The 21309-nt window shown below is 43.9% G+C and overlaps 1 protein-coding gene across 10 annotated transcripts in view; it reads right to left on the minus strand.

The window, feature by feature from the left end:
- The window catches only part of RBM47 (RNA binding motif protein 47), an 82000-nt gene that overhangs the window by 3056 nt on the left and 57635 nt on the right, over window positions 1–21309 (minus strand). For 7 of the 10 annotated variants that reach the window (XM_005444786.3, XM_055701150.1, XM_055701185.1 and 4 more), the window contains 3 exons: window positions 5619–6778; window positions 3927–4133; window positions 175–377 (listed from right to left, as the gene is read on the minus strand). In XM_005444786.3, coding sequence (XP_005444843.3) covers window positions 175–377; window positions 3927–4133; window positions 5619–6778 — 1570 coding nt within the window. Of the gene's footprint in view, window positions 1–174; window positions 378–3926; window positions 4134–5618; window positions 6779–18800; window positions 18823–21309 lie in introns of those variants that run through there. The other 3 variants (XM_055701208.1, XM_055701157.1, XM_055701216.1) reach the window with 3 other exon arrangements.

Consider the following 21309-nt stretch of genomic DNA (forward strand, 5'->3'; position numbering starts at 1 on the left):
AACTTCAGGGCTGTTGGGCACTGTAATATCCTTGACAGCACCTCCTGAACAGGAGCAGTAGGGCAAGACACCAGGCTTTCCCCTCACCCTTATGCTATGCGGAACAGGACAAACGGGAAGCAGGATGTTGGGAAGCAGGATGTATGGGAAGCGGGATGTATGTGCTGAACTCACCTGGAAGGGGGGAGGTGTTGAGACAGCCGGTATTACAGCTGCAGCTGCAGCTGCTGCGGCAGCTGCTGCGCTAGCTGGGTCCTGCTGAACAGCTATAGGGTTGATGATGTGCTCAACAGTGTGGATTTTGCCGTCTTCCATCATCTTGGCTGGTGGAGCGGCCTGAAACATGGAGTACTGGGCACTGATGGCAGGGATGGCCACTAGGAGAGACCAGACACATCAGGTGTGTTGGGAGAGGGTTTCCAGGACCTCATCTCAAAAAGCCCTCCCTCCCTTCTAGCTGCATCAGCTCTCCAACAGCAAACCTGCATTGCTTTTATCATGACAGGTAGGCCCGTGTGCTGACGGGGGACCTGGGGCACCTCTGTCCCCCTCGTGGGTGGGAGTACTTTGGCTGATGCACAGTGATGAGCTTGATGCTGCCTGCTCTGCCCAGCGTTTTCCCCTGTGCTCCCAGCACAGATATCCCAGGGCCAGAGTCCTTCTGGGGACTGGGAGCTGCAACCCAGATTCACACAGCCCCTTCTGGCCCCCACTGTCCTCCTCCCTGACAAAGAGTGTGGCCTGAATAGGGCCAGGTGGGAGTTCATACTGTCCCAGTGGGGTCCCTGCTTCTGCTGTTGAGATCAAGGAACCTGTAGCTGCCATAGGCAGAGCTGCTCTGGAAAAGTGGTTCGTGCTGCAGAAGTTGCAGGCAGCAACTGGTCCAGTCTATATGCTGTCCTTTAGCCAACTCTGTGAAGTATCAGCTTGCTCACTATTATGCGTTTCCCAGGACTAACTTGGCTAAATATGGTTTATCCCATCTGTCTGCTACAGGATCAAACTATTCAATGACACCAAAAAAAGAAATTGCTCTTTCGAGAATTATCCCTCTTGCCAAAATTGCACAACACAAAATAATTAGAGCTCTGGTGTTTCAGACAGAAGGAAAATGCTCCAGCCAGAATGACAGTGTTCAGAGATGGTGAGTTTGTACATGGCCCAAAATGGAGATTCATGGCTCTGCTTAGGGAAGAAATGTACTTTGCTGAACATGCCAAATAATCACAATAATTGGACATGGGCAGTCAATGTGTGTTCACACCCCAGAAAGCCAACCGCATCCTGGGCTGCATCAAAAGAAGCGTGGCCAGCAGGTCGAGGGAGGTGATTCTGCCCCTCTGCTCTGCTCTGGTGAGACCCCACCAGGAGCACTGCATCCAGCTCTGGGGCACCCAGCACAGGAAAGACATGGACCTCTTGGAGCGGGTCCAGAGGAGGGCCACAAGGGTGATCAGAGGGCTGGAGCAGCTCTCCTATGAGGAGACGCTGAGAGAGTTGGAGCTGTTCAGCCTGGAGAAGAGAAGGCCCTGGAGAGACCTTACTGTGGCCTTTCAGTGCTTAAAGGGGACTTATGAGAAAGATGGGGACAGACTTTTTAGTAGGGCCTGTAGCGATAGGACAGGGGGCAACAGTTTTAAACTGAAAGAAGGTAGATTTGGATCGGACTTAAGGAAGGAATACTCTGTGATGAGGGTGATGAGACACTGGAACAGGTTGTCCAGAGCCAGTTGTGGATGCTCCATCATTAGAAGGGTTCAGGTTCAGGTGGGATGTAGTCTGAGCAACCTGACCTAGTGAAAGATGTCCCTGCCCATGACGGAGGGTTGGACTAGATGATCCTTAAAGGTGTCTTCCAGTGCAAACTGGTCTATGCTGCTATGATTTGCATCATTGCCTTCACCATTCAGCTTGTGAGACTTTCAGCAGTAAGGTTATTCACAAGGTAAACATCAATAAATGATGCGAGTAAGAGGTGATGTTGGCATCTGTGGGAGGTGCAGCCAATAAGTCAGAAATAAAGCTAAATATGTACATGGGTTTCTTTCACTGGGATGAAACTTTGCAATGTGGAAGTGTGCAATTCTGCCTGTAGAAAGGACAAGCACCGGCAAGAAGTACTCCCGTTTTGATCTTGGAGACTGCAACAAGGGATCTGATAGGATATCTTTCAGGCAGAGATGTTTCCACTGCCAGTGGACTACCACTGTTTCCTCAAGCAGAGACCCCTGCCCATGAGCTTTTCCAGTTCTCCTTCTACACCAAGTCCGCCTGGTCAGCTCAAACCAGTTTTATCATTGGTTTAGGTAACTGGGATAATTTCTCACCAAAGCAAAGGCAGAGAGCTCATGTGCTTCATTATGTAGTAACTTCTGGCAGCTGGGGTACTGGGGTGACCTCTCAGGAGTTTTATAACCATTTGCAAAGAAATGAACTTTAAGGTTGTTCTAAAGGATAGGAAACTGCAGTTAGTACATCTTTACTCCTCCATTCTGGTTAATGTGCTTTCAGAGTCATACCCTTTCAAGAACAAGTCAGTCTTGCACATGGTACATCTTACTAGATCGTCTGATCTGGTTGGGGAAAACAGGCTGAGTCCTTCTGTGCTCAGAGGCTGTGCTGGTTGAGAGGGGAAGACCTGATAAAGAAGTCTGAATCCCAACATGCTTCATATGTAGAAACATTTAGACTTGAGCTTCAGGGGTTTTTTTTGGCAGTCAAATGAATTACAGATGCTACTAACAGGCGTGCGTTGCAAAGCCCACTTTTCAAGCATCATTTAGTAATACCTGGATTTCCTGAAGTACCTTTACAAACATGCATAGTGGTAATGTTTTCTGATTGTGAGTGGGTGGTTTTCTCAGGAAATACGATCTTCCTTTGGAAACAGGTCTAATTGTAACAGCCTTCCTTTGTCTCTAGACCTCTTCTCACATTGTCTTATCCAGCTGATAGAGCGAGCTCTTCACAGCCTTCATTAGATGCAAGCTGTAGTTTCTACTGACAGTATGGAGCATGTTTTGGTAAAACACTTCAACTCTATATATTAAACACTGCTAAGGTCCTGCAGTTACAATTTACTTGGAGAGATGAATGGAAGGAAGACCTGAGGACTTCCACAAGAGGACTTGCCCCCATCACCTGCAAGGACCTTCCTTCTTAGGCTACTTTTCCAAATAAAAGTCTTTCCAAACAGAATCTTGAGGAATTGCAGGGCTTCATCCTGTTTGCGTGGGAAGAGCCAGCACTGGATACTCGCCTGAGGATGTGGTAGAAGGGGGAAAACCCTGACCTGTCCCTTGGGCCGGCTCCCTGCAGCCCAGCAGAGCTGAGAGCTCTCCTGTAGGTGTTTCATTGCTGCAAGGTGGACCCTGATGGCTCGCTGCATGCCTCCTTCCCCATACCTCTGATGGTGATGGAGGAGCTTGCCTTAGCCAGGGACTTCCCTGCAGTGGGAAGGTCCCAGGTCCTTTTCCCAGCCTTGTAGCACTGTAAGCAGCGGAGAGCTCTGGCCTGTCTGGAAATCTGGGGTGGGAGTCTCCCAGGGTGAAATTAGAATTGAAGAAATTAAGAGAGGAAGATTGCTCTTAGTCACCATGTCTGGTGTACATGACTAGATGGAAAGTCTGCTTCCTCCTGAGGAGGTGCAAAATGGGACAGGACGAATGGGCACAGCTTCAGCCCTTTTTTCTTTAGCCTGAAGAGCTCCCAGATGTTCACGTCCCCTGTCCTGCTGCATGCCTCTTGTTTGCACCCAGGGCCAGGAGGCATCTGGCACACAGGGGTGCTGAGCCCTGGCCCCAGGGCCGTCCCCACTGCCGTAACCGTGGGATGGCCCTGGAGGGGTCCCTGCATGCCTGACACGGGGCTCAGAGCAGGGGCTTGCGTGACACCTCTGCTTTCCTCCCCTCATTGCACATACTAACCTGCACCAGGCTTAATGGCCACTGTATTGACCGCAGGTAACTCCAAGTTGGGTACCAGCTCGTATCCTTTCTCTTGCTGCTTTCCTTTGCCTTCATGGTACCTGCTGTAGATGCCACGGCCAGCGGAGTATCCCCCCAGGTAGGAGCCCCTGGGGCCCGGGGCTCTGTTGCCAGCTGCACCTCGCCCTCTGCCTCGTATGCTGCCTGCTTATGATAACAACATAGAAGAGGATGGTGAATAATGGAGAGTGACAGCCTCGTGGGGAGCATGAACGGCCCCAGGCGGAGATCAGGAGGCATTTGCTTAGAAATGAGGCTGCCAAAGTTAGTTTGATCTGAGCCTTAGCGACTGCACTTGGGAAAACAGAAGAGTTTGGCCTTAGGTGCACCCAGTAAGCTTGCACAAGTTTTCCTCTTGATGTTTCTGATCATACATTAACTACTTATTTATACTGATATAACTCTCGTGACAGAGAGCATGGGTATAATGCACTCAGCAGAGAGAGAGGGGCTCCTCCAGCATGATTTCTGTGCAGTAGAATAGCTTCTGCTCTCAGCTGTCCTTCAGAGGAGACCCAGCGCCTCTCATTTGGCTGTGATGGGACCCTGCAGAGATAGCCTGAAGTACCTGGCCTTTAACCAACTTTGTCCCACCATAGCATATATTTTCACTAGTGTTGTTTGTTTTCTCTGCTATTTTATTAGTAATGTGAACATACCCCATCTCCAAAAATACTGCTTTTATTTATCTTTGCAATTCCATGCACGTTACGACAGCACTTTGGACACTGCAGTATTAATGCACTCTGTGATGGCCTAATTGAATATTTAGATGGTCAGTCTCTGTAGTTCAAATCTGGAAGCTGAAATTCTTGATCAACTGAGGTTAAACGTATTTCTTGGTTGACGTGGATGCTTTAAGATTATATTCATACTAAACTGCCTGTTACATGGAAATACACATTAAATTTCAGGAAACTATAATTCCTGTAAGTACAGGATAATTGCAATTATAACACCAGTTATAGCTGCTAGGGATTTTTATGAATAACTGATTTTTAGTTAATTTTTAATGACTGTAACCGACAACTAATTGAAGTATACATTATAAAAGAATTATTTTGCACTCACGTGATTCCTTCTGCTCTTAGTTCCCAAATGACTTTGTAAAGGACACAGCACTACTATCATTTTAATGTGGAAGGCAAATGACACCTGGAGAGCTCCCAGCTGACTCTTTCACTGACATCCCTCCCTTTGGATGACCAGGCGACCATACCCACACCTCCAGGAGAAGGCAAAGGGAGCACTATCACAATCTCTAATACTTAGGATCCAGCTCTTCCTTGGAAGGGGGCACCAGCAGCTGGAGTCCTTGGACTTGCTCAGATTTAGTACAGCACTCATGAAAACGAGATCCCTCTCCCTCATACCATGCTTGGTCTGTTAGCTCATTCTTAACCATATTTTTTATGCCTCCCTCATACTAGACTGTACATTAACATTATTTCTAGATAAATACACTGTATAGTCATAAAATGAGACCAAACAGAAATATAGGAAAAAGACCTATAAAAAAGTGTTTAAGAAAAAAGTGCATAGTACCATCTGTCCTTTGCCTCAAGCAGACCCTGGGTAGCACCAGCCTGAGATCAAACTTGCCCATCGCATCTCCTAATTGTGCTTACTAACCTTTCACAAAGTAATCTCTGTTGGGCCCAATCAAGGCATTGTATGGATATCCATAATATGCTAGTGTGTACGGATCACAAGAGTAAACATAATTAGGTTGCTGAGTTACTTCAGGCGTCGCTGCGGCCCCTCCTTTTGCTGCTTTCTGGTAGCGAGTGTATTGCTCCTTGTCTACTGGCTTGGCCAAGGTAACCTCCAGGCATGAGCCTTCCAGTTCGACACCGTTAAGGTTGTTCATGGCATGAATGGCATCATCCCTGGTTGCAAAGTGCACAAAGGCGTAATCACGTATTTTTTTCACCCGCTCTACACAGCCAGGGTTAAACTGCCCAAAGACCTTTTTAATAGTGTCCTCTGTGGTCTCAATCATTAAATTCCTCACATAGAGGATTTTAACAGTCTCCATGACATCTTCATCAACATCTATCTCTGGTTCTGCCCAGTCAACAGCAATCTGGTGGCCCCACAACTGGATCCTTCCCGGCATGAGTTTCCTCCTGGCCATTGCTGCTGCTCTATGGCTCTCATACTCCACAAAGGCAAAACCTCTGTTCTTCATCTTGTCTGCAGCGCTGGCATACACAATGACATCCAGCACGCCTTCCGTCACCTTGGCAATCTCTTCCAGGATCTCCTCTCTCTTCTTCATCTTGGGAATGCCTCCGATGAAGAGCCGGCAGTTATCCACACTACAGCACACACCCAGCAGCCTGCCGGGACGGATTTCATAGTTGTTCAGCTCCCTGACGGCACGCTTCGCCTCGTGCTTCTGTGTGTACATCACAAAGGCGTAGCCACGGTTTTTCCCATCAAAGTCCATCATCAGGCGCATTTCGTAGATGCGGCCCACAGACTCGAACACAGGGACAAGCTCATCTTCATAGACGTCACGGGGGATTTTGCCCACAAAGACTTCACAGCCACGAGGAGGGTGCAGGCCTTCCCAGCCAGGAGGAGGACCACCATACTTGCGTTGCCCGTTCTCCTGGATCATGCTATATCCAGTGCGTGCCATGAGGGCCAGCAGAGCTGCCTCATTGGGTGCACCAGCAACACCTTCAGGGACTTTTGTGGTAGCCACATTGGAGGAATCGTTGCTCATCCTTGCAGTAGAGTCCTCAGCAGTCATGGTGTCAAACTCATTCACAGCCTGATAAAACCTGGACAAAGGTAGAAGGACACTTGTTAGAAACTGTTAGCCACCACCAGAATCCCACCCCTCTCTTTTGTCTTGTAGTTCTGCAAGTTCATTTTTTGAACTGGGACTAAGGCTGCAGAAAGGCAGATGAATGAGCCACACCAGCATGAACATTGACATTTCAGGGGGAGTGCGTCCTGGATGTAGGCACAATCCCTCTTTGAAGGGGGTGACTGAGGATCACCTGCCCGTACAATCCCAGTACCAAGAGCTGCTGCCACAGGAGGCTGAAGTCTCATGAATGGATGCCACCAGGCACCTCAAAACCTCAAGACCCTAGGAAGACTTGTCCTCTCTTTGAAGGGGTCGGAAGGAGCTGACACAGGATTGGGAAAGGGAAGATACTGCCATGAAGCTGGTGGTTCCCACCTCCAGAGCCCACTTCTCCCTCTCAGTCATTCCTCAGTTAATCCAGCTACTCCTGAACAGCACAAGTGCCAGGTGCCATACTCCAGGGTGAAAGATGGCAAATACATGATATGCATCAGGCACGGTTTTCATCTGATAACAACCCCTTGCTCCTCTAGGCCTTCACAGTAACTGTCAAGTAAGAAATAATAAATACACTTTAGCATCAGGAGGGACCAATCCTTGTTCCCTTGCACAAAGAGCGACCTGGCAAGCTTCTGCATTGTCTGCTGCTTGTGGTACAATGTCTGACATGTTTGTCTCTTCCATTGTTACAGGACTTCACACAAGCTCAAGAGACTCACTGCCTTATGACAGGCAATTTGCTTCAGAGCAAGCAGCTAGCATAGGCCTGCAAACCCGCAAGAGGAAGGCAAATCTCAGAAACCTCATGCTGCATTTGAACACAGGCAGAGAGTGGGAAATGCAGACATACAAAAGGAGATGACCATGCTAATGACCACAGCTGCAAGACAGTGGGCTTCCTCTCTGACCACAATTAAATAAGACACTTTGGGACTCTGAGAGTAGTTAATTCATTGACTTTTAAAGCTGCAAAGGTCTGCCAGACCATTTAATATAAGTGATTGTATATGACACGGACCATTACATTATGATTTTGTTTGCGTATTGAGTCCTGTAACATTTATTTGAGTAAATCATATCTTCCAGAAGGACCTTGGTAGACCCCACCACTTCATGGCTTGTTAGCAAGTCACTCCTTCAGAGAAGTAAGCGTACTGTTTCTCATGAAAATTTGTCTGGCTTTTACTTCTAAATAGGATTATTAAACCTTTCTCTGATAGACTAAAGAGTCTTTCAAGACCTCTGCTTTTGCCTCATGGTAATATTTAAGTTGTGTAATCAAGCCACAACTCTGTCTTTTTTATAAAACTTGCAGGATGAACTCCTAAATTCCTAATTCCTTCACAATCAGTCATTTTTTTTACTTTTTGGGGTTTTTTTTGTTTTGTTTTTTTGTTTTTTGTTTTTTGTTTATTTGAGTTTCTGCATTTTTCACCCTTGCTATACACAGGGATGAAGATTATCTCTCCTTCTTCTTCCCATGTCTTTGTCCACACCTTCTCAGCAGAAAACCACATAGGTTTTTTGTCAATTCTGACTCCAAATCCTTCGCTGAATCATCACTTGCTGGGGTTATGTCCCATACAGCAGGCATGCCTTGTGTTTGTTACTTCTAAATGCCACAACCTTGTGTTCAGTGCTATCCCAACTGCCTTTTGAGCAGATCCCACCTACCGAGTGCTACACCATTGGCTCCTCCTCATTGCTTTTTACAATTCCATCATCCTTTGCATTATCCACTGATTTATTTGCGATATTAACAAACAACCAGCTTGTTGATGGAACTGTCAAAAAACACTAGCCCCTGTAGGAAACTCTGCAAACCAACGTAACAAATGCTTCCAATCTGGGTTTGACAGGCTTACTTTCAAAAAAAAAAAAAGGACAAAGCCTCAGTCAGATTTATTTATTCTATGTAGTCATGTTATTTGGTGGGACACAGACTTCCCTCTGTCCCACAAGGACTCTGATACATACCCTTAGTTAGAATGGTTTGGCCATTTTCAGTGCATTGGTTACCATGCAGGCAGGTCTTTCACTAGTATAGCAGGCCCAAGTCCACAGAAATATGGGTGCAAAATTGAGGCACCTAAGTCTAATTTGTACGGTCCACAAAACCCATTTTAATCCTAGTAACATTAGCACCTCCAATTTTCTTCAGTAAAGCTCCTAAGCAGTCCAGAGCTGTGCTGGTCTGCATCCAGAGGTGCCCCTGCACCAGCCAGGGCAAACAGCACTGTGCCTGGTTTAGCTCCTAAACGAATTTGGGATTGGGAAACCAGACCTGTGAGCCTCCATCTGTGGTAGGGCCTGATCCTGCAGGTGTGTTTGGGCTGTGGGTGCTACATGCTGATGCTTCTGAGCCATTTTAATTTAAAAATAGGGAGAGCAGCAGGGGAGACAGAGAACCTGGAGGACAATAACAGCAATGTGATTCCCAAACAATACTTTAGAAAACAGAATTTCTTGTAAGCTGGGTCTTTCATGGAAGTGCATCAGTTTTGATAGCTTCTTGCTTTAAAATGTTGTTGATAAATATGTTTCTCTCACATTCAGATGTTCCCCTTTTTAATGTGTCACAGTCAGACATTCCTGGGAATTATTTGACATAATTAAAAAAATGAAGGCAGAGAAAAACATTTTCTTTTTTTCAGTTCACAATTTGTTCCTCCTAAAAATGTGTCCTCACCTTTCCCTGAATGAAAGCAAAACTTGTTAAACAAACACTTTACTGTGGAATAGTCATTACCTTTACATAGGCCACCCGTTGGCAAGTGAATTACTTATTGCCCCAGGTTTGAGTAAGTTTAGAAATGAGTCATTACCATCAATTTTGGGTCAGCTTACAAAATAAAAGTCTGCATTCTGTTATCTGCAGGGCTTAGTCACTGGGGCTATCATCTAGAAAGCTACACATGGGCACCAGGGCTGTGGAGAAAGGAGAAATGGCACAAAGCCTCCCCTGCCCACCAGAAACCAGCTGGTAATTTGGTGGCTATCCAGGAACTGGCATGTTCTCCAACACTTTGCATTGCACCAGCAGAACGATTTTCTAGTATTGGAAGTTGAACTTGAAGCTACTGTTAAGTGCTGACGGCCATCTTTGCTGCAAACACTACCATAGACTATTTGTGATAGTGAATAATGAAAAATTATTTGTGAACCTAAACCACATTTATCTCTATGTAATTTATTGAGAATGAAGATTCATTATCAAATGTGTTCATTTTTTTTTCCATGCAGCTGCACAGAGCTGAATTTCATAAGTATATGCTACCTAAGACAATTACAGAGCCCATGTAGTCCTACTTGATGTAGCTAAATACACATTTAACAACATTCATTGCCACATGACACAAGCAACAATTTCACAAAGTTCAGATATCATCTACCTTGATGAGAAAAAAACGCAGGCATGTCTGGTCTGAGAGCTCTTTCCTCTTATTGTTACCGCCTTACAAAATGGGCTGCCAACACAACCTAACTTCCATGTCAAAAAGCAATCACTCTCAAGAAAATAGTTTCCAAAAATATGTATTTCCAAAGTGTTCAACCATACTTGTGCATTTCTTCAGTCCACAGTAAACTGCTCATGAAAACTTGCTACCACGTGTTGTGGGTGTACAGAAGGCATGAGCTAATACTGTGCGTTTAGTAGCCTTAATAAACCAGACTCATTTCAGTACATCCACCAAGTGTGACTAATGCCAGAAGAGGAAAAAATTTAAGCTACATTGAAATGTAGTGACTTGTGAAATATAAGCCTGCTTGATTGTTTAATGCCACATTAGATGGATGCTGACGTCTGACAGCCTACCAGGAGCCATGCTTGTGAGTCCTTCAGTTCGGCATCTCTGCTCCAAGGTCTCTCCCTCATGCAGGTGAGCTCTCACACGTAGATGTCTCACTGAAACCATTCAAATTTCACTTCCCCTTGCTTATGAAACTCCTTCCCTGCTGCCAGTCGGGCAGGTGTAAATAGCTCTTGCCCTACACACTAATTACCTTCTTTTTAACCTATCTTTTTTCACACCACCATTCAGAATATTAAATGGGAATCTTACAGGATTGGCAGTGATTGACCTAAAGCATACTGTGAGCAGGCTAATTAGCTAAGGCAGAACTTTTATTAACTAGAAATAACACACCTTGATTAACAACAACACAGGGCCAAACACCGATGTCCCTTGTGCCTGGGCAAAAGCAGCTCAGAACCCCAGTGAGAAAGCCATGGCCGCAGTCCGTATGGCATGTTATACCCTGGGCTTGCCCAGCACTGGGCAGTGTCCTGTGACGTTACACAGCCACCTGCTCCTCTGTTGATCCCAGTGTGGTAAAACAGGTTTTTACAAACACGGGGACACAGAAGGTGTCCTTGTGGCAGCAACCACGTGTCCACTGCACTCACGTGCTCCTATAAAATGGGGTTGTTTATGTTTGCGCTTAATTCATCCTTCCAGTTTTGTGTTACATAGATTTAGTGGCATCATGTGTCCTTCTGCGGGTGACACAGCAGTTACATAGCACGGAGACAAGTGCCAATGCCACAGAAGGAGCACGAGAGCCCAGGGAGACCTGCTGTCTCTGTGATAACTGGAGGGAGGGGGGGGCAGGGACAGCCGTGCCCCACCTGCAGACCCTGGACTGTACAAACTCCTGCTGAGCTGACACAGCGCGCCCTCACGGGCACCACTAACTTCAAGGATCTGCCGTGGTTTTGCACTTTAAGCCAGAGCTGCTGCAAAGGGAAGGCTGGTTGCTGAAATTTTAACTAAATACACCCTGTTGACAGAGTGAAATAGAGCTACTGGTTTAAAAGTGACCTTCCTAGTTTTTTAGTTGATATGGTAAGGGCAAGCGGTAATCCTGCTGCTCACGCCGAGCCGCAGCTCTGGAAGCATGGCTGCTGTTACAGCTTTTTATATTTAAAAGCTGTCTCTTTTCTCATGGCAACTTTAAATACATAAAATGTATATAACAACAGCTGACTAAGAACGACCATATAGCTTTATCACAAACATCAGACATCCACAGAAATGCTCTTCCTGAAAACCCAGTTTGCCTGTTTGCAGATTTATCAGCCAAACAGAAAAACACAGGGGCCACGTCAATTCGAAATGAAGTAGCAGCTCGAGCATTGCTTCAAGTGTGACACGCAAGTTATCTCCCTTTTTAAAGATCATTATGCGTCAGTTTTCTTGGCAATACTGTCACTCCTTTCCTACTAATTATTTGCATAAATGAGCTGAGCAAAGCTGGTGTCTCTGGGGCTGTTAGTGAAGCTGAGCTGTGGTATGCCTGACTGCAGGACCCGGGGCCAGCCTAGCAGCCATGGCAGGGAGCTGCTGTGCCAGGTGCCCCTTCCCAAACTAACAGCGAAATAGAAAGTCCCACCTCTTTTACAAACATGTCTAATGTAGCCACCAGCCCCACATGTGCTTGCTGCCATCCCATGTGCTTGCTGGCGGAAGGCTTTGCCCTCTGTTTGCAATCAGCTTTGGAGACATCCCACTGGAAGCAGTGTCTTGGCTCCTGTCCATGCACAGTGCAGACAGAGGTGAGGCAGGGAGCAGGTACACTGACAAAAGGGTCTGATCTTTGGTAAAAATTCCATGCAAAGACTTTGCCTGGCTCCAAATTAATTTATATTTCAAGTTTCAAAGGCTATTCCTTGATGTGGTTTTCAACAGGAGTTGGACAACAGCTTGGTTCCCTACCTGCTGTCACTAATGGTGAAGGGTCTGGAGCACAGGTCTTATGAGGAGCAGCTGAGGGAACTGGGGGTGTTTAGTCTGAAGAGGAGACTCGGGGGGGACCTTATTGCTCTCTACACCTACCTGAAAGGAGGCTGTAGGCAGGTGGGGGTAGATCTCTTCTCTCACATAACTAGCGACAGGACAAGAGAAAACACCCTCAAGTTACACCAGAGGAGTTTTAGATTGGATATTAGGAAAAAAATATTCATTAAAAGGGTGGTCAAGCATTGGAACAGGCTGCCCAAGAAGGTGGCAGAATCACCATCTCTGGAGATATTTAAGAAATACATAGATGCAGTGCTTAGGGATATATTTTAGCAATGGACTGGGAAGTCCTGGGTTAACATTTGGACCTGATGATTTCAAAGGTCTTTTACAACCTAAATGATTTTATGATTCTATGAATCTATTGAAATGCAGATGTCTAAAGCTGAATCTTGTGGTGGGGCAGTGCAGGAGAGAGTGCAGCATTTCAGCATGGCTTTTTTGCTAGGGATCTTTTCTGGAAATCTTTCATACAGGAAAGGGAAGGTTATTAGGGATGGTTGATGTTTTTTTTGAGGCTTTTAACAAAAAAAGCAGTACTCGAGGCCAAGAGGCCATGACAATGTCTGCAGCGTGTCAGACACATTGCTTTACCTGCAGCTGAACTGGGTGAAGAAGTTGTCCTAGGTTAGGTTAAACACTTGGAAAAGGTGGGTTTTCTTAATCTGGCTCATTTTGGCAAAACTCTGTGTGGAAAGTGGTGACCCGTGTCAGCAGACTTGAAGGGGCAGAACATTGGCTGGCAAGAGACTTGATGAGTAGGTTGTGATGAGCAGCTTGGGAGAGTAATCTCATCGATCAGATCAGCACTAGTTATTGACAACGACATGTCTGTCTGCTGTACAAGTTATCCTGCTGGCAGCACCGCTAAAGCACTGCATATTCTCATCATCATGCACATGCTTGAATTGAGGCCATCAAACTTGTCCATCTCCAGCTAGGTTCACCTGGGAGAAACCCTTTGGCTCAGGTGCTGCATGGGACCCAAGGAGACGCACACACAGCAACATTTGCTGCACCACATCAATTCCCACATATGTTCAGGCATGAACTTTCTGCCCACTAGAAGTACTGTACTTAAATGTAGAGAGAAACAGTCTAAAGTACCTAAGGGGTAGGATAAGGCTGGCCTACAAAATTCCCAGGCTAGCTGCTGAAATTCAAACTTCTGCTGATGGTGACACTTGGCATCCCAATCCAGGGCTTATCATCAGGGGTCTGGCCACTGATTTGAGTGGAAGAGTTCATATTTCAAGCTTAAGCTATAATTTTATTTCGGTCAGTTAGTCATGTTCCCCTTGTATGAGGCAAGTTAATGTTCTGGGCCTGAAAAGTGGTTTTCAGGGTGGAGCTACTGCAGAGGGAGTCAGTGCACAATTCTTCGTTGCTTAAATTCTTCCTAAGTGGCCTAAGCACATTAGAAATGGCTGGTTCCATTTGAAACGCACCAAAACCTGTTGGCTTCATCTTTTGATTGTGTTCTCTTCAAAGAATGACCATAAAGAAATAGAAAATAAAGGGTAACATTTCCAGCAGTACTCAGCATCTAGCACTACTCCCCCTGACGTAAGTTGTAAGACTAATAGCTTCTATAAGGATGTATTTAAGACAGTGGCGAGCACTACTAAAAATCCTGCCTTAAAAGTCTTGTAGGGACTGGTTATGTTCTCCAGACACCAATCAAAAGCAACATATTTGGCTTGAATAAAAAAAAAGTTAAAAAAAATTACTCTAAGTATGTTCTTTTACTTCTTGCTCCTTTTCAGGAGGAAAACACCTGAAATTATTCTGTAAATTAACATCCTGGAATTTCCCAGGTTAAAACTTCAATGTTAATCAGATAATTGAACAGCAAATTTGTACAGTCAACAATTGGCTATAACTTCAGACTAGGATTTGAATTTATATATATATATATATAACTTCTTATTTTCATCACTATCATTAAGAGCAATAACAACCACAGCCTAATTCTCCTAGCTATACTATACCAGTTCCCTTAGCAATGTGAATCTTACCTCACAGCAATTTTATGTACAATTTCAAAAATGGAGCTGAGATTACAATTCCCCTACAAAATAAAGTCACTTTGCATTGTGCAAACTTCCTGCCTATTTTGTTATCAACCCTCTCTGCATCCTTCTAAGGCTTATTTAGTTTGGGATGTGATCCTGCAAAGGCTGTCAAAGGTACTGCTTGCATTATCCATAAGCACCATCAGTGTCCAGCAGTGAATGTCCCTAGGATGGAGGTCCCTAAACGACCTCACCTCCTGGCCTAGAAGCTGCAAAAATAGTATTTGATGTGATATCAATGATGATATCTTAAACAATAAAAACATGAAAACTTTCCCGAGCCTGGCACTTTACTTCTTGCCATTGCTTTTTGATGATCACAAGTGAAAATTCTGTTCATGCACATATCGTTTTCCTATGGCGAGAATGAAGCAATGCTGATGAAGAAGTTATGGATGTTCCACCCAGAGCAACCCTACCAAGATGGTTGTTATTTTCCCTGCTGCAACATGAATTTTGTCAATGCAATGTGTGTTTCTTGAGTGCTTTTACGCTACTGAGTGCCAAACCAGCCATCTCAGCTTAAACCACTTCTAAAGGAAGTTTGTGTAAGCGAAACCCAGTCTCCTCCCTTATTTTATAATGCACTTTGCTGCAAGTCATTCAGAACTTTGTCCCAACAAGTTGTATAACCCGTGTGTGGTACCATTTGCACCAGCTCCATCTTTTACCTAGTCTAACTCAAAATAATTCTGTAACTCTCAACTCTTTCAATACAAACCAGTCGCTGGCTGAGGCTGAAGTTATTATCCTGCAAGCTATTAAAGCCACATGTTGAGGAAAGCCGAGAAGATGAGAGATGGGTTGTGTAATCATTCTTATCAGCTTTACAAATCAGGAAAAAACACAAGCCTTCCCTTTTCTCCAAATTCCCATATTTCAATCTAGTCAACAAAGTCTATGATTACCATGGCCTGACAGGAAAATGTGTGACATAAATAAAGTAAAATGTCACTTGGTATGTAACAAGTTTTTCCTATTCTGGATGAGCCAGACTTGATTGGAAACTTCTTGTGGCATTTGTTTACTATGAATGCAATTAAACAGTGTTCTCTGCAAAATTGCTAGTACAGATAACTGTGTCCTCCTCATTAACTGTCTGCTTTAAAAAGCATTATTTCTAGGAAAGAAAGAAGCACGAACTAGGACCTCACAAGGACCTGTCACAAGAAAGACAGGAAAAACAATCTTTTGCAACTGAAAAACAAAATCACAAATAGGCTCATCTGTTAATTATTACATGGGAAAGATAAGACATTCACCTATTTCACTTCTTGCTTTTTCAAAGAAAAATGTTATATATGAACAAGCTGATTTAATTGGGTCGTTGGAAATGTCTGTGAAAGTCTTTGCTGAACTCTGTGGAGTAGGGATATGCATGCACGCCTTTGTGATTTTTCTTTGTTATTATAATGCAGAACACTGTTTACATAAGTGTTATGGTAACATGTTCCACTGTACAGTGCAACCAAGAGTATCTAAAAAAGTTCATAAACTGGAGTTTGCTTTTCAGCCTTTCTGATCTCACTTTTTCAGCTAACTCTTCTGGGGATCCCAGAGCAAAACACAACACATCCTGCCTGTTCATACAAAGTCTACTGGATTAGTCAGTTTTATAACAATAAAAATAGCTTCAGACTTCTCAGTTTTTCAGTTCACCCTAATCTTAAGCACTATTTTTATTGCGACATTCTCAGTTTTGTGTTCACCACGTGAACACTGCAACAACGGGGGGCCCAACCTGCAGCCCTGCTTTCAGCAGAAGGCAGAGTTTTCAGGGAAAGCTGAAAGTGGCCCAACGTGTTCCCTACCCCTCAGGTCACAGAAATGAAAATCAGTGTAAACCAAACCACAGTTGGGATCTGAATGTTTGCTGCTGAAAGTACATTAAACTCAAAGCATTTGGCTTAGTCAGTGGATGGGCGGGTGGTTTGGTTTTTTTTTTTCCTTTGTGCACTGACATTTGACCCCTTTTATAATATGCACCTTGCACCACTGAAACCCAATTAGTTATTTATTAAACTCAGGTACCAATGGCTGACTTGTACATATCAAGCTTTTAACTGCCTGTGTGCGGAGGAGAGGGGGATGAAAGGCAGTCGTCTTTGCTGTGAAATTCTGTCATATCGGCAGAAAGGAGCTGCAAAGTGCAGCAATTTGTACCTGACCTCTAATCTAAGAAGTTTGTGCAAACCTTTGAACCTTGGATTGAAAATGAGAAACAAGGTTTACAAGTACAAGGAAGAGATTTCCAGTACTCGTTACCTGTGCCCAGGGTTAATATTATAAATTTAAAAAAAATGTTTAACCAAGGCAGAGACTCTCTCAGGAGGCACCATTCGTGTGCTGAGTTAATTCAAGACAATTTAAGTCTACTGAAATTACAGCTCGGTTGGAAATACCTAGGGTTTGGAAGTGAAATTTCTGTGTGCTTCAGAAAAGGAGTGGGATTTGAGACAGATGTCATGTGAAATTCACCTTTTGCTGACCTTAACTGGGATTTTTTTTTTTTTTTAATTAAAAGCTGACGAAAGAAGACAAGCAACATTTGATTCAATATAATTTCTTCAGCAAAGAATGGAGCTGAAATGCAGAACTGAATAGAAATTATTTGAAAGAGTAGCAAAATGGCTCCTCCGTTGTTAATTGGGCTTTCAAACATTTCTTTTTATCCAACACATTATCTAATCTTGATTATACAGTGCAGAGCTATATATGAAACTCATGGAAAAATAATCAAACCAACATTACAACAAGCTCTTGATAGACAGTCATCTAGCATTGTCTTAATGAGCAAAAAGGACATGTTTTGCAGTTCTGTTAGATTAACCATGTTAATTTTTTTTAAAAAGTTCTCTCAACCCTGTCAGATATTGGCAAGGTCTTTGGTGTAACATCATCAGCTAACACCAACATGCACCACCGTGGACTGTTTTGGGTGTGAAGACCTTCAGAGACCAGCTGTGATAATACAAAGGAAAAAGATGCCTTTCTGTACCCAGGCTGTTAGGCCATAGAGCATCACAAGGGATGGCAGTAACTTTTTGTAGCGACATCCCTCACATGCTCTGAGCACTGGCTGTCATCCATGGCAAGCTTGGGTGTGCAAAGTGTGAAGGAGCACTATACACACACGTTTTGAAACACAGCTTCAATCCTACCTAGCACAGGACAGGACACCATTATACACAACTGCTGCATCTGGTCCACATGTGAATGGACAATTTTGTCAATGCTTTTAATTGAACCCTACTTATAACAGCTATATTTCCTTTTTTTTATTATTTTGTTTTTTTAAACAGGTTTTAGATTCAACTGATTTTTTCCAGATTTAAGTTCAAACTTCACTATTGTCGTCAGCACTGACCCCAACAGAGCAGTAAATGAACAAATGTATAAATAAATAAATAAGGGTGAACAGATTAACATCATATATCCTATGTCATACACAAGCCTTAAACATTCACATTCTGCCTAAGTAGAATATGAATAGAATAATATCAGAACTTGATTTTCTTAAAATGCTATCAAATTTTCAGTACACAGAATGAGTTGTATAGATTCCTTTGTAACAATACTTGCATATATACCTGCTTGCTCAATCTTCCTATCCACCTTCAATCTACACCCCCAAATTCTGTACCTGAAGCTGATAACCCACTTTTAAAGCTTGATTTTTATGTTGATCTCTTGAAAAGGCAGAACAAAATACCAGGCAGCACAAAAAGACGACAGCAGAGAAAGACCGACTGAAAACACAATGTCAGGTGGTTGTAAACGTCTACCTTTCACTTCATTAATTTAAGACAGTAGAAGAAATATCTCTGAGACAGGATTTTATTTTATTTCCTCTGTCTAAAATATCGGGGTTAGTTTTCACTGTTCTGACATTCGCTTTGCTATTTGCTACACAAATTCTTTTAGATATTCACATGTCGAGCTCATAGTTCAAGCTTAGAAGTAGTTGCTTCCTTCTCAAAAATCACTTTAGGACCCTCTAAAGGCAGGCAAAACCCAGACCTGATACCTTGACAATGACATATGTTTGGTCTCAACTCCCTGATAAATGAAAACCAGATAAAAAGCCCTACAGAGCAAACAAGATTTCCCTTACCTCTCTGGTCCCACGATCGAAGTGCGAAGTGCGACAGGTTAAGGGGACTCGTGCCTTTGCCTGAGCAACCTTTCTTCCTAATGGCAAGAGCTGGGTAGCCTGGTTATACAGTTTATGCATCTCTTTATTGGCCAGCGAGCGTTAGCCATTTAAATTCCTTGGGAGTCATTTGTTAAGGGCTCTTAGGCTGAGGCTAAGTGGGTGGGACGAGAGGAGAGGGGATGTTAGTGCTGCCAGATGCAGAGAGCTCTCCAAAGCAGTTTGAAGATTAATAGAAAACCATCTGCAATGAAAGGGATCTTTGGCGGGAGGGTTGGGTCCAACCTTCAGGGAAGCACAGGAAAGAGAAACCATGACATTTTTGCAGGGAGGAGGAATTGGAAGAGAAAGATTTTGTTCAAAATTCAAAACTTGGAGAAAAGGGAGAGAAACATGTACAAACAACTCCTTCCTAGCACAAGGCGTTGTGCAAATAGCTTGAGTTACAACAGATAAGATAAGAAAAGGGCATATTTTGCTTGACGGTATGAGGGGTTTTTTTAGTTAAATATTTAATTTTTTTTATATGTGTCTGAAAAAATTATTTCAGGCTGCCCTGAATTAATTTGCCTTTGGTTGTAAGAAAAAAAAATGGTCTGCAGCTCCTGGAGTGAGAGGGAGGTTTGCTGATTTCGGCAGCAACAGGACGGTAGGAACAACTCAGTCTGTGCTGTGTACCCAGTGTGCACCGTCTCAGCAGCAAACACGGAAACTCAAACGTGTTTGCTCAAAAGAAAAAAAAAAAGAGCCTGGTGCAGAAGTAAAAGCATAGGGGTGGTAAAACATGATTCATGACAGCAGAAATAGTCTGTACATAACAACGGAGCATTAGGCCCCGGGAGCACTTAGGCAAAGCAAACAACACACCTTCTCAAGCAGCCAAGAGGAGGAACTGCACCGAAACACTCTCTGGATGATGGATTTGCCCGGTCGGCAAGCAGTATGCACAACCAGCTGGCGGGAAAACAGGGAGTCGGGCATACCTTGGGAGACAACTTATTTCTGGGAAAGGACACTGCTCAGAGCAGTTGAAAAGCAAACAGCACATTGCAGAAGCCAAACAACTACAACTTTCAGTCCTTTCCCAGATTTTTTTACTAGCATAGCCATTTCTTTCTTTTTTCTCTTTTTTTTTTTTTTTTTTTTTTCCAAAAACTAAAGCTTGGTCCAGATCTCCGGCCAAGCAGCACACAGGCAGCAACCTCAGGGCATCCCTATGTGGAAGAAGTGCCTCAACTTCTCAATGACAAATGCACAGTGGTGGATGCTGCAGAGGAAGTACTGTCAGTTTGTATCAGATGGTCCTACACAGTAATTTGTTCTTGCCCTCTGAGTGGTTCAACCTGGGCATGTAAAACTTAGAGACATCCTTGTACTGCAGAGTCAGAGGCTGGTCAATAGAGAAGAGGGGTAGGGGACTCAACAGGTGTAGATATAAGAACTCTAAAATTAGAAGGCTCCACGTTAGAGAGAGAAATGTGGGGTGTGGAGGATGGCAAAGACTGGCAAAAGAAGCATCTTTGTGGCAGTTTCTAAGAGAGAACAGGAATGATAGCTGTTCTGCTTATGCCACGAACCCAAAGGGTGATTGCAATCACTCTGTTCTGGCTTCTTATACTTATTTATCCACAGTACTGTGACCATGGTGCATTAGGCCCTGTACAAAAATGCCTGCAGCCCAGATCCTGGTCCCAAAATGCCTGCAACCCAAGTCTACTGTACAAGTCTTCCATCTTCAGAATTCTCTGCAAATGTTAACTCCTTAGCTACAAGAGCTGCAGAGAAGCAGGTACTGCTCTGTAGACAGCGAGTCTGCAGCATGGAAATTCAGTAGTTTGCCCAAGACTATGGAAGGAATTAGTCTCAAACCTAGGGATAAAATCTAGGAGATTCTGCCAAAATCAGATCCATACCTCAATCCCACTGATCTATACACGGAAACAAGTACGAAATATTTAGCTGGTTTAAGCTTGCAAAACTCCCCTCCACCAGATTGATTTTTTTAAAGTCAGTGTTCTTCTCTTTGCATTTTTCTGTTGGAGAACAAACTAAACTTTTAACCGTAAGCATTGTAGAGCGAATCCTGTCAGCTACAATCATGCATGCATGTACTTGAATGCACAGGGAAGACTATTCTGGTGTAAGTGGAATGAAAAAGCACTGATGCTAGTGAGTTGATGGGCTCATTTTTAGAAGGCTTTTCAATATACCTTGTGAGTTCAGACCAAGTAGGGAGGCCCCCTCAAACCCTGGACTTTCATTTTAGCTCCATCTTGTTAGTTTCCAAGTTATGTTCCCATTATTGTTTAAAGCAATGAACATCAACAGATTAGGCTGATGCAGGGTATTCTGAGGTGTTAGCATCCCCAGTGGCAGAATTTGAAAATATATTATTTTGTCGTGCAGGTTGTGCTTTTATAGGGGACTTAACAAAGCTGGGCAGAATTCTGCAAGTGTCCCCCCTCAAGCT

The sequence above is a fragment of the Falco cherrug genome, chromosome 1, assembly GCF_023634085.1.
Source record: "Falco cherrug isolate bFalChe1 chromosome 1, bFalChe1.pri, whole genome shotgun sequence".
In the NCBI taxonomy this organism is placed as follows: domain Eukaryota; kingdom Metazoa; phylum Chordata; class Aves; order Falconiformes; family Falconidae; genus Falco; species Falco cherrug.